We start from the raw sequence: 13,930 nt of genomic DNA on the forward strand, positions 1-13,930 counted from the left end.
GTCTCGCTGAACATAGTGGACAATGAGGACTACTGAGACCTCAAGAACAATGGCAATGGGTTTTTGATCCTACTGTACCTATTGGTTTCGTGGGAGCCTAGGCAGTTTCGTGGATGCTCACCTTACTAGACCTGGATGGAGGTGGGTGGTCCTTGGACTTCCCACAGGGCAAGGAACCCTGATTGCTCTTTGGGCTGACGAGGGAGGGGGACTTAATTGAGGGAGGGGGAGGGAAAGGGGAGGCGGCGGTGGGGAAGAGACAGAAATCTTTAATAAATAAAAAAAAGAAAAAAGGAAAAAAAACACAATCAAAACAAGTCAAAGCAATATGTCATCATCAGAATCCATCCTTTCCACTATAGCATGCCCTGAATATTACAACACATCTGAAGCACAAGAAAATGACCTTAAAAGCAACTTTATGATGATGATAGACCTTCTTAAAGAGAAAGTGAATAAATTTCTTTAAGAAATTGAGGAAAAGATAATGAAAAAAATTGGAGAAAATCAAGATATCATTTAAAGAATGTCAAGAATGTCACAAAAAAATAAACAGTTGAAGGAAATGAACAAAACTGATCAAGACCTGAAAATGGAAATAGGATAAATAAAACACAGACTGAGAGAATTTGGTTAATGAAGAATGTAGGTAAGTGAATAGGAACTACAGATGCAAGAGTCATGAACAGAATAAAAGAGATGGAAGAGAGAATCTCAGGCTTTAAAAATATAATAGAAAAAATAGATTCAACAGTCAAAGTAAATATTAACTTTGAAAAACTCCTGACAAAAATGTCCAGGAGATCTGGGCACTGTGAAAAGATCAAACCTAAGAATAATGGGAACAGAAGAAGGAAAATGATACTATCTCAGAGGCCAAGAAAATATTTTCAACAAAATAATATAAGAAACTTTACATAAAAGAGATCCCTGTCAAAGTACAAGAAGCTTATAAAACATCTAAAAGACTATATCAGAAAGGAAATACCCCTCATTATATAATAATCAAAACACTAAACATACAGTGATCAATGAAAGAATAATAAAAAGTGTAAGAGAAAAATGCCAAAAAAAAAAACATATAAAGACAGATCTATTACAATTACAGCCAACTTATCAATGGAGACTCTAAAAGCAAGATGGGCCTGAACTAAAATGCTGTAGACTCTAGGAGGCCAGAGGTGCCAGTCCAAACTGCTAGAGCCAGAAAAATTTTCAATCACCATAGATGGGGGAAACAAGATTTTAAAGGAATAAAGTTGTTTTCTGCCCCCTTGAAAGGTGACAATAGAACAACTTCTCTGAAAGAACTAACGTTGCAGCTCATATTGTGAGGAAGTTGTTTAGATCTGATTCTCTTTGATCCTCTCATTTGGCAACTGATTGGCAACTATCCAATCAAAGGCCCTTTAGGAAACAAGATGATGTTTCATCTTCCCTGGAGTTCTAGTTTCACTACAGTCCTATAAAATATGCAAAAGAATTTTGCAGTAACAAAACAGAGACTTATCCCAGTAGCAGAAAGCCCTGCTGTTTGCTGTAGACATAAGGATTGTCGTAGATTCATGAAAGTGAAATGTATTCCAACCAGCCTGGGTGACTGCATGACAAGTTTTCATAATGACGCAACAGTTTAGAGACCAAAGTGAAAACTGATGGACAAAACTGCTTTGGAAATAGGCCAGGTAGTCTTAATATTGATCACAGCTGTATGCGATCAATCCTGATTCAAAATACATGTGTTTGCACTTGTCTTTAAGGTTATGAAAGCTTTCACGGAGTTCCATAATGATGAAATTCTGATGTTTGTTTCTTTTTGTCCGATTCAGATTTATTCACTTAACTATAGTTTATTGAGGACTTTGCACATGTATGGAACAATCCAAAGAAGATACAGTCTCTCACTTCAAAAATATTAATGCTGAATTAAGAGTTACACTATTTATATTTTGTCTTCTACCATGTGTTTACAATATTAATATGTGCTAGATCCTGGGAGTGATAAGAATGAATTTAACAAGTAACCAATACCTTCCAGTCAAAATTTAAAGATAAAATATAGAAACACAGTGTTCAATAATTGAAGTCAGAACAAAGGACCTCAGAAAATAAGACAACTGAATGCAGGAGAGCAGCCTAAGAGATCAAATTCTGAGTTTCTTTACTACTTTCTATCCAAAGAAATAGTTCTTCCATGGAGTCAAAGAATAAAACCTACAGTATGTGAGGTGTTGTGAAAGATACTGAGAACGGGTAAAAAAAAAAAAAAAACCCAATATCTTAAGGAAGAAAATTAATGATGAAAAATATTCTAATGAAGAACATTTGGAGCACACAGAAGGAAACACCCACATCTACATGAGCCACTCCAAAGATCTGAAGGCTGACAAACACCTCTCTGTCGGTTATAACAGAGGACAGGAAACTCCAGGAGGACGTGGAATTGCAGTGCCAGTTAACTGTATTGTGGTAAGGGCCAAGGGTTAATACAGCTCACGTGCAAATTATTAAACGTGAATAGAAAGAAGTGAAGTAGACTGACCAATTGGAGAAGGGCTTTGTGTGAAAGGTTAAGAATTTCAGAAATGGCAGCTAAATGGAGTGTAGAACTGAGAGGCTGACGGCTTCTCATTCATTCTTATGTTTCTTGCAAACTACTTTATTAGCAGAATGGAAGGAAACTTCTGCATTAAGAAGACATAGCAATGTTTGCAGTATTTTAGAGTTAAAGAGATGAGGGTTTCTTTCTTCTGTTGTTGTTTTCTTTTGTTTTTACACAGAGTCTCACTATGATATGTCCCTGGATTGCCTAAAATTTCCTCTGTAGACAAGAGTGACCTTGAATGAGCAGAGGTCCACCTGCTTCTGCCACCCAAGTGCTGGGTTTTAAAGTATGCCCTACCACTCCCAGCAAAGCCAAGATTCATTTTTAAAGTTAGAAAAGTGGCAGCTGAGAAAAAGGAGCAAGATGATGAACAGATTCTGATGATAGAATAAGCAAGAACTGGCAGCCTATTGGTAAGGTTTAAGGGAAAGGGGAATTTATACCATAGCTAAAAAGAAAAGTAAGTTACAATAACTAGGAAGACTGGGACAAGGCTAAGGAGTTGAAGATGATTTTCTAAGTTTCATAGTTTTGCCTATTGCACAGATAGATTCCCCAAATACAGGAAAAAAGTTCTCTGAATATCAGAGACTATTTCCACTTATTATCCACTTTTTTCTTCATAGCCAAGGACCTTGAAATCTATAATTTTGTGTGTGTGTGTGTGTGTGTGTGTGTGTGTGTGTGGCTGTACATATACAAATGTACCACATGCATGCCTGGTATCTGCTGAGGTCAGAAGAGGGCATTAGTCTTCTGAAACTAGAATTATGGGTGGTTGTGAACCCAACCATGAGGATGCAAGGAATAACCTTTGTCCTCTGCAAGAGCTGCAAGTGCTCTTCACCACTGAGCTATCCATTTTGCCAAAAATCTATCATAATTTTGGCTGAATCTTTAATGTATGGAATTATGTAAAAATGGAAATTATATAACACATAAAACGCAAAGTGTTTGGAGATTAAGAAATTTACTTAATTAGATACTATAGTGTGCTCAGAATTCAGTTTAGACTGCATGATTCCTGGTTCGTATTCCACAATATTGAAAATGCCCCGTCAAGGGCTGAGAACATAACTCAGTGGTAGAGTGTGTGTTTCTCATGTGTGAGGCTCTCAATCAGATCCCTAAAATCTCCAAATAAGACAAAACAGTGCAATCAAGGTCATCAACCAGACATTTAATTAAAATTTATTGTATACTTGATATTTTCCATTAGCTTAAATTTATAATTTAATGAATCTTTCATATTAATGTGATAATAGCCAACTGTGCCTTTTCACTCTTTTACCCAAACAGCGTTTTCTTGTCCCCACCTCCATTCTTTTCCATGTGGAATTAATGAGAACTTTGGATGCTATTAAGATGTGACATATGGAGTGTCAAATTAAAGGAATTAAACCTGTGAATACATCATTTGAACAAAAATTTAATGAAATGATTTTTTGTCCACTTGCCCAGAACTCTTATGAACCACCAATCAATACTTGTTCCAAACGAAGCTTTTCTCAAGACTTCATAGTTAGCCAGTTTTTATGAACAACTGACACCTCTCAGAGAAATTCAGGGGCCAGTGAATATTAGGAACTGGGAGGGCAGAAAATTAGAGGTGTCAAGTGACTTACTTTATCTCTGGAGAAGCTGAAAAGTTGTTTTCTTTCAGCAAAGAACTGGACGGCTATGACACTGGCCGAATGACCCCATAGAACACCGACTGGTTTAGAGACAACATAGGGATTCCAGAGGCAAACTTTATTGTTAATGCCAGCCGTCGCTGATCAGAATTCAAAAGGAAATAAGATGTTTTTAAAATTATCCTTGTGAAATTAGTTTTTCACACATGAACATTAATGCACCCTGTCTTGAAGAAAGGAAAACTTTGTCATTGCCCAACTAAATTGTGGATGCAGTTGAATGATGGGTGTGGAGTGACCTTAAGCAGTGGTTCTCAGCTTTCCTATTGCTGCAGGCCTTTAGCAAAATTCCTCATGTTGTAGTAACCCATGACCATAAAACTATTTCATTGCTACTTCATAGCTTGAATTTTGCTGCTATTTGAATCATAATGTACATAGCTAATATGCAGGATATCATGACCCACAGTTTGAGAACTATTGATTTGAGGAGTTTTCATACTAGAAGGGGAAAAACTTGTCTCCTTTAGAAACCTACCCAAGGCCTACCTGGTCGGGAATACATTTTCTCCTCCTAGCCCCAAAATTCCCTGGTTTTGGGCCAAAAGAAATTTAGACAGGATGATAGGTATTTGGCGGGGGGGGGGGGGGGGGAAAAAAACCTAATTATTCACAAGTCACAAGTCAATAAATAGAAATATTAAGAGCATATTATTTTACCACTGTTTAAATAATAAAGTATGCACAAAGCACCAAAAATCACCAACATGTCCATCCTGGCTTACTGTGGAATCAAGTACTTTTATCATGGCTCCTTTATAACCAGGGACCTTCTCAAGACCAAGCTAGGTACTATGTGAGTATGTAAGATGTAATTTAACTCTCTAGTTCTGTCTTGGTCTTAAACTGATTATATACCTGCCCTTATCATGTTTTCCAGCAAATACCAAACAGATCAGTATATAAGAGTTAAATAACTAGTCAGCCAGTGAGTTAAAGGGGTGATGTTTGAGTCCCTGCCAAATTAATTCACCAATCCCCCCAGGTTTCTCTGATACACTTTAGAGTATTCTTGGAAATCATCCCATCTCACCAGGTCTGTGTTAATCTCAGCTGTGTATTATTCATTATTTTAAATGTCTGTTTGCTTAATGAACACCAGCATTTTTCCTGTGAATGCTAACTACTGAATGTGGAACTGTATGACCCATACCATAGGATATAGTTATGCTCTCTATAACTACTCTACTAATTTTTCAATACCAGATCTGCATGTCAGTTTTATAACATTTGCACTTACATATTCATAGATTAAATTATCAACTTTTAGAATATCTAGGTATTTAATTTAAAAGATTAATACCTGAAAAAGCTTATATTTCTGATACTTTTATATCAGAAAATACTTCCTTAATAAACTAAAGCTATGATAGCCTATAAATTCTCAAAAAAATTACTAGAAAATGCACTCTAAAAAGTATTTAAGATTTACAGTTATACTGGTGTGTGCAAGTGTGTATTGCTGTGTGTGTGGATGTGTGCATGCTCACATGTGTGTGAGTAACAAAAGTGATGCACTTGTTTGCGAGCAGCATTTGACAGAGTTAGGAAGATGGCAGAATAACAGATGCTGTACAAACTGTCTTCTTTCCCTATGTCATCTCCACCCCTACCAATTCTAATAAAAGACTCATTAAAGCATCGGGGTGCTTTCTCATATTTCACCCCAGTGTAATTCAAACGCACTGCACATCATATGCATCATTATCAAACATTCTCAGGCAATAAAATGTGAGCTGCTCAAGTTGGTCTCCCTGGCAATAAAGCAACAAGATGCAGTACTTCCCTGCATACAAATATGCATCCTAGACAATTTATGAGGCCCTCATAGTTACCATGATTCATTTTACATACCAATTAGATTGAGCTGAGAGTGGTAATCAAAAGCGTGAACGCCCTGGGCGATGTTGAAAGGTGTCATTTTAAGGAGCCTTTTTGCCTTCTCTCTCCACGCCAGCACCACAGTGTTTGTACTGCTGGTTGTGCTGGAAATGAATGTATCTAAAGAGGCATTGTAAGTAACTGAAAAACAAATAAGAAGATAATCTTAAATTAGTTTTTTATAATAGGTATATACAAATATTTAAATATGTGATGGTAAAAATATCATGTGTGATGACCCATCTCCACACGCAGAACAGCTCATTCACCCATTCCCTCCAACCAAAGAATTTACAGCAAGAAACCGTAGCACATTCTCCAATCTGAGTTTCCTGTACTCTAGACATGCATTAAGGTTTTGTTTGTTTATTTGTTTGTTCATTTGCTTCTTTTTATGGAACACAAACAAAAACAGCGCTCATCACAAAAGTCGTAAAGCATTCTGTATACAGAAAATGAACAGGTGATCTAATTTGTGTACTCCTCTTCCCAGACCTGAAACAGGCAAACAAGAACCAGCAAGCATCTGCTTGCTATAGTTCATGAGAAAATGACTATTCATTTAAATTTTGACCAATCTAGAATGTTTAAGAGTAGATAGGCCAGGACTCAGAACTGGTAGCCCAAGTGAAGCTAAGATTCAGGTAAAGGTGACTGGCCCCGTGTCCTCCAGACACCATGTCTACCAACAGTGATGTTGTGAAGCATAATAATCCTATTTCCTGTGCAATAAAGGCCCAATCCCCATGTGTCATGATGGGCTTTCATTTTTGTCAGAATCACAGACAAAGGTGAGTAAGTGCTCTTTGGTCACCTTGGACATGCCACCTTCTACAAAACAAGTGTAATTATAAGGCTAAAAATAGATGATGACTATTCCAAATTTGGGTCTGGAGTTCTGGCTTTAACCCTCTGATCAGAGGAATGGTGCATAGCATGGAGTATTACAGATCCAAGTTTAAAGCTAGACTCTGGCAGAGCCAGAATACAACTTGAGTCTGCAGAACCAGACTCCTTGACAATGGGGACTTCTCATACTGTATCATGCAGATGAGTGACTGGCAGATTACAGATTCTCACTGTGCAAGCCTATGATTGGTCATCACTCACACAGTGCCTGATGATGCTGTTTATACTGTCTAAGGACCACACATAAAGGAACAAGATGCTGGAAATAATTCTGTAAAGACATTATTTCATACCCTGAAGTACTAATCAGCAGTTCTTAAATTTCAGAGACTAAATATTTATTCTCATGAGAACTATAGATTCCATTTGAAACTTGTGCACATAACACAAATTTGTGTATAAAAAGCCAGAGTTTTAATAAGCTTCCTACCATGATCCATACATGATAAAGCTGAGAAACTCAGGTAATAAATCTCTGAGCCCAAGGTAATGTTGGATTAAAAGAAAGCTCTCTACTTGCTTTCTTAATGTGGCTCTTCATTTTTGATTATTGGAAAAGGGTTTTGATATGCACCCCAGGTTATAGTGGTATATTATTTTATTTGAATAAATAAAGCTTGCCTGAAGATCAGAATGCAGAGCTAGCCACACTAGTCACCTGTACAGGCCAGGCAGTAGTAGCACACACCTTTAATCCCAGCTGCTACTACACTTGTTAGCCACAGAGGCCTGGTCGAGGTGGTGCATGCCTTTAGTACCAGCACAAGAGAGGAATATAAGGCGGGATGTCACAGGAACTTGTTCTCCTTTCAGTTTGAATATTTCATAGAGCTAAGAGCTCTCTAGTGCTTGACTGCTTTGCTACTCTGATCTTTCAGCCTGAATCCCAATATCTGTTTCTGGGTTTTTAGTATTCGTGCGACACCAAGTTGTCCTGGACTCACTATAAGATCCAGTCTGAACTCACACTCACCACCCTCACATGTAAGACTCGAAGAGAAAGATTATACATGTGTGTCATCATGCCTGACATTCCCTGCATGATCCATAGTGTTTCTTTTACTAATTAATTTTATCTACCAAAGCACAAAATAGATTCTGCATTTTATTTTTTAATTCTTTAGTACAAATACATCTAATTATATTTCGAACTGAACACAATTTCTTCCAGAAAAACGGGCAGCCGAGATTCAAAAGAGATTTCAGAAAGGGAAGCATCCTCTGGTACACAGAATAACTCAGTATGAAAACAGAAGGAAAACTACAGAAAAAGATGGTCCATGTTTCCAGTCTGTTTCTAGCTCATCCTCCATTACTAATTTCCCTTGCATTTTGGACTATTTTTTATAATGATGAAGATGACTTGATGAACCTTTCTCATACACCAGGCAGCATGCGTGGGGCTCTTGATCTATCATAATCTTCATGTGTAAGTTATTTGAAGTTTGCTAATAATTGCAAAACTCAACTTGCCCTGGGTCATGTGGCTAATTACAGATGGAGATGGGACCGAACTGACTGTGAGCTCTCCTTTGCTCTTTGATTATATTCATCCTAGAGACTCAGGCACACTGCCACCCACATGCCAAGACCACATCTGGGAGTATTTCTAATGCCAGCTACATTTCTGTCCCGTGGGGCCTCACTCCCAAAACAAATTCCCGCTAGAACGTCAGTCTTCCCTTCCCTTGAGTCCTTCATGTTGCTACTAAGTTTATAGGAGAACCATAATCCCTTGTCTTCCTGAACAATCCATTCTTCTCTCTCATCCACTGTATTTCTTTCTTGAGAAAGAAAAAAAGAGAGACTGATGGAGAGAGGTGGAAAGCAGGGAAGCCTAAAGAAACAAGCAGTTTGTGGAAAGATAAGTGCGTTGAGTTTTGTTAGATGTTAGAGAACAGTTCACTTCAGCGGCGTTCCACCTGCTGCCTGATGGTCGCTTTTCTAGATATATCAGGAAAAAAAAATTCTGCAAGAGTGAAGTACCAACCAGAGACTCACTCAATACATTCCTTTTGTTTATGGAAAATGTTTAAGCTTACTATAGCATGTCACTCAAAATCAATATTGTAAGGTTCAAAATATAAATCATTGCACCATAACCGAAGTACCATCCAGAGACTCATTCAATACATTCCTTTTGCTTATAGAAAATGTTTAAGATTACTGTAGCATGTCACTCAAAAATCAATATTGTAAGGTCCAAAATATAAATCATTGCACCATAACCTTATTAAATCCACAGAAATTTCATAATGTGATTATAATAGAACTAGAGAAAAATATTCCTATCCTGAAAATGACATTGCCACGTGTTTCCAAGTGTATCCAGTTATCATCTTTGGTTTGGGGATCTCTAAGACGCAGAGCTTAATGTTGCCCTCGTTTCAATTATTGTTCTAAGATTCAAGTCTGTGGCTTACTGGATGACATTTATGGGTCTGGAAGGTTACATACTGGAGCTTCAATAATTCACACCTTATATCTAAATCAAGATATAGCTTGTTTCTCATTAAATTTTAGAACGGCAGAGCTCCTGGGAAACATCTGAGTAAAAGATAAAAGAAGAACCATAGAGCCATTGCTTTAAAACCAGGATACCTGAAATGTAAAAATGTTTTTCTCACTTCTTTAATTGGAGTAAGGAAATTACACACTGTGCTAAAAACAAAATTTAAAAAAAAAATCTCGCTAGAGCATTAGGTATGGAATAAGATGAGCTGGATAGATGTGTTTCACACTCGGAGATTTCTCAGAAAATTAGGAAACAACCTTCCTCAAGACCCAGCAATACACAATGAAGTACTACATAGCAGAAAAAAAATAATGACATCATGAAATTTGCAGGCAAACGGATGAATCTGGAAAACATCATATTGAGTGAAGTAACACAAACCTAGAAAGATAAATATAATACTCATTCATAAGTGGCTTTTAGACATAAAGCAAAGACAAACCAGCCTACAATTCACAATCCCAGAGAACTTAGGAAAAAAAGACCCTAAGAGAGGCATACATGGATCTAATCTACATGGGAAGTAGAAAAAGACAAGATCTCCTGAGTAAATTGGGAGCATGGGAACCATGGGAGAGCTTTGAAGGGGAGGGGAGAGAATGGGAGAGGAGCAGAGAAAAATATATAGCTCAATAAAAACAATAAAAAATAAAAAAAAGAAAGAAGAAGAAAGAGTTTTAACATAAGTTTACATAACATTTTAAGAATAAAAGACAAACTTCAGCGTTTTTATCATTATACACACTTGTTTGTCTAAGAGGGGCACATGTGGGCCCCAGAAAGGGGAAATAGTTAACATCTCCTGGGTAAACTGGGAGAAGGGATATAGGGGAGGGCACAGAAAATGGGAACTTGAGGAATCAAAAAGTCCAACTTGAGGAGAGACAGAGGGGGAGAGCGGTAAAAGATATCTTGATAGAGGGAGCCATGATGGGGTTAGGGAGAAACCTGGTGCTAGGGTGGTGTAGGACATCCTTCTGTTTATGTGTTGCTTTTATTGGTTAATGAGTAAAGAAGCTGCTCTCAGTCAATGGCTTAACAGACCATAACTAGGCTGGAAGAGATGTATCTAGAGAGAGAAGGCAGCATCAGTGAGATGCCATGTAGCCACCACTGGGGACAAATGCCTGCATTCCAGCCCATCAAAACTTTGCTGGTAAGCCACAACCTCGTGGTGATGCATAGATTAACGGATCTGGGTTAGTTTAAGATATAAGAATAAGCCAGGAATGCGTTTAAGCTATTTGGACAAACAGTATTACAAATAATAGAGTTTCTGAGTGATTATTTCAGAGTCTGGGCAGCCAGGAAACAAACAAGCAGCCTCCTCTAACACTAGGGAAATTACCAGGAATCCACAAGGATGACAGCAGCTGAGACTACTAGCAATGTTAGGGAGGGTCCCTGAACTGGGTTCATGGAGCCCATTCCCTATGGTGAGATATCTTGCTCAGCCTTGATACAAGCAGGAGGGGCTTGGTCTTGCCTCAACTTGGTAAACCAGTCTTTGTTGACTCCCCAAGGGAGGCCCTACCTCCTCTGAGAAGAGGATGGGACAAGAAAGAGGAAGTTGGAGGGGCAGGAAAAAGGAAGGGAGGGAGAACTGGGGTTGGTGTGTAAAATGAAAAGCAAAATAAATAAAGAGAAAAAATAGGAAATATAAAAAACAAATGTCTGTTTGGTCATTTAAAGTCAAAATGTGTTTTTAAAACCAAAATCTATACTGCTATGTATCTTTTATAATAGAAGTGTAATTAATTTCTGGAATTTCCGGAATTTCCAGAATGTCAGGCAGAAGTGTGTGTATAGTACAAGCAGGCTGAAGGAAGAAAATTGTTTCATCAGTCTCAGGTCATCAGCTCCCAGCTAATTTCTACTGTGTTAAACACAGCGTGACTGCTGGCAATAAGGACAACATGGTCTAGCTACTCAGTGATGCAGTCTCCTTTACCTGGAAGGGATCATTTCAATTCTGGGAAACAGAGCAACACAGGTACATGTCTCCAGATTCAACTTCCCTTGCTAGCACAATCCCTGCCAATTATAAAGACTCCCTAAGGAAACACAACCAGGTGTCTGTGTTTAAATTCTCTGGCAACAATTCTATTAATTGTTGCAACAATTATGATTTTGTTATAATTGTTAGTTGATGTTATCACCTTCTGTGTGCGATCAAAGTGAAAGAATATATTTTGATGTGATTAAAAACTCATGGTTTTTGGTTTAGCAATATTTTTCCAACTACCAGTGAGTGACAGTCCCACCACTTGTGTTTGTTTCTTCAGTTGTTAGAAACAAGATCATTCTCCATGGCTCAGGATAAACTTGAACTGTCTGTGCAAGCCAGGCTAACCTCAGACTTACAATCTTCCCATAGAAATTGAATTCTAGAATTAAAGACATGCACCACCACACCTGGTTCATGTTTCTTTAATAGCTACACTCTCTGACAATAACTTCTGAAACATGCCCTATAGAAGACCCATTCCTAAAAAGGAAATTCTCTGAGATTCAAGACAGTCTCTACAGTACTGCCCTAAATAGCTACATTCATTTGCAACCATTCCAGAATGCAATTATTTTTCTATTAAACTTTGACATAGAACCACTCAGACCAGATAAAAATATTTTCTTTCTCAAAATTTTAAGTAGACTGAATCTTAATTCCCATTTAAAGCATATGTTAGCATACATATAACTAAAACTAAATTTCTTCTCTGACACTTCCACATAACAAATATTTTACCCTTAATTTTGCTAAAAATGTATTTCCATGGTTGTGTTCCTTTTTTCACTTGTTTATTCTCTTATACTAAGAAGAAAATGCCCAAATATATGCTTGAGAAATTATAAGACTATTAATCCATATTGCTGCAGGGCAATGGGTATCAAATCCAAGCAACCATCTCTTGGTGCCCTTGGCAGAGCAGGTCTTAGAAATCAAGGAGCCATGTCCATAATTGCTGCAAACCCCAGTGAGATACAGTATGTTCTATCTTCCATTTCTCCTTTCTTCCTCTTCAATTTTCTCTTCCTTCCTTCTTCTCATACTAAAACAACCAAACATCAGACAACAGTCATATCTAAGCTGGTGTCTGCTATTGTGTCTCAGAAGATCCTTTTTCATTGATTAAGAGTTAAGTAGTCACATGTTTAAAGGCAGTTGAGCCTTAAACCTAGAAAGTGAATAAGGGAATAATTTCAAATTACTTATGTGTGTATACATGTGGACTTGCCTGTGTGCTTGGTTATGTGAGATAAATTGTCTTTCTTTAAGTATGAGCTGTTGTGTTTCTCTCTCTGTCTTCCTCTCTCCTTCCCTGTGTGTGTGAGTGTGTGTGTGTACATATCCACATGAGCTAAGACCTCATCCAAGCTAGATAACTACCTTACCACTGAGCTATACACCCAGCCTTCCTTTCTGTTTAATTCTGAGATAGAGTCTTATAATGTTCCCAGTCTAGCATTAAGTTCACTCCACAGTTCAGTCAGTCATGATTTCCTTGCCTTAGTACTGAGTAGCTATGGATGGATATATTCTTGAGTACAAAAAAGATGTTTGAACACCACTCATCTGTAGAAACTCTTACTTGTTATAACTTCAGCCTCTTCAAAAGGATCATACTACAGACTACTTCTTATTTGTCCATGTTACTATAAAATAATAGAACCCAAATAATAGGCTAAACTTCATGCTACAGGTTACATCTTACTTATCCATATCACTGTAAAATAATGGAACCCAAATAATACACTAAACTTCGAAGACCCACTACACTAGATTTCAGAACTTCCTGCTTTGTTTTTATAATCTGTTCTTTCATTTACGTATAGACATATGACGTTTCATTCACAATCAGCTCTGGTAGTGTCCTTGAGTCCATCTCCAGGACATTGATCTTATTTTGGTGCCACAAAAATTTGACACATAATTTTCTGCCTGTCACCATAGGAGATGATCAGAAAATGTGCAATTTTGTTTTCCCCAACATATATCCTGCCAGAATCAAAGGATAGAGAAAATGTACCAACTGTATAATTTATACTAAAGAAAAAGTCATAATATGTTGTCACTTGTATAGAACTTGATTTGGGGCCCCATGGTAGAAGATCAGTTACAACAAGATGAGATACAAAGATCATAGCTGCTGGAAAAGACAACAATTGATACCTTTGATTATCTCTTCTTTAAATTATATTTAAAGTTGACTGATAATATTAATTTCATTAAATATTATTCCAATCAATGAGATTGCTAATATCTATCCTTTTGAGTGGATTTTCATTAATGTAGCAATTTTGGCATGAGAAAAATCACCGTGGTCT

General features: G+C 37.4%; 1 protein-coding gene across 1 annotated transcript in view; it reads right to left on the reverse strand.

Annotated features, from left to right (window-relative positions):
* Positions 1-13,930, reverse strand: part of Wdr49 (WD repeat domain 49) — a 109,127-nt gene that overhangs the window by 75,950 nt on the left and 19,247 nt on the right. The window contains exons 5-6 of the mRNA XM_050147472.1: positions 6,154-6,321; positions 4,231-4,379 (exon numbers count right to left, since the gene is read on the reverse strand). Of these exons, the coding sequence (XP_050003429.1) occupies positions 4,231-4,379; positions 6,154-6,321 (317 nt within the window). The remainder of the gene's footprint in view (positions 1-4,230; positions 4,380-6,153; positions 6,322-13,930) is intronic.

The sequence above is a fragment of the Alexandromys fortis genome, unplaced genomic scaffold (assembly GCF_014885135.2).
Source record: "Alexandromys fortis isolate MF-2015 unplaced genomic scaffold, M_Fortis_MF-2015_v1.1 scaffold_53, whole genome shotgun sequence".
In the NCBI taxonomy this organism is placed as follows: Eukaryota; Metazoa; Chordata; class Mammalia; order Rodentia; family Cricetidae; genus Alexandromys; species Alexandromys fortis.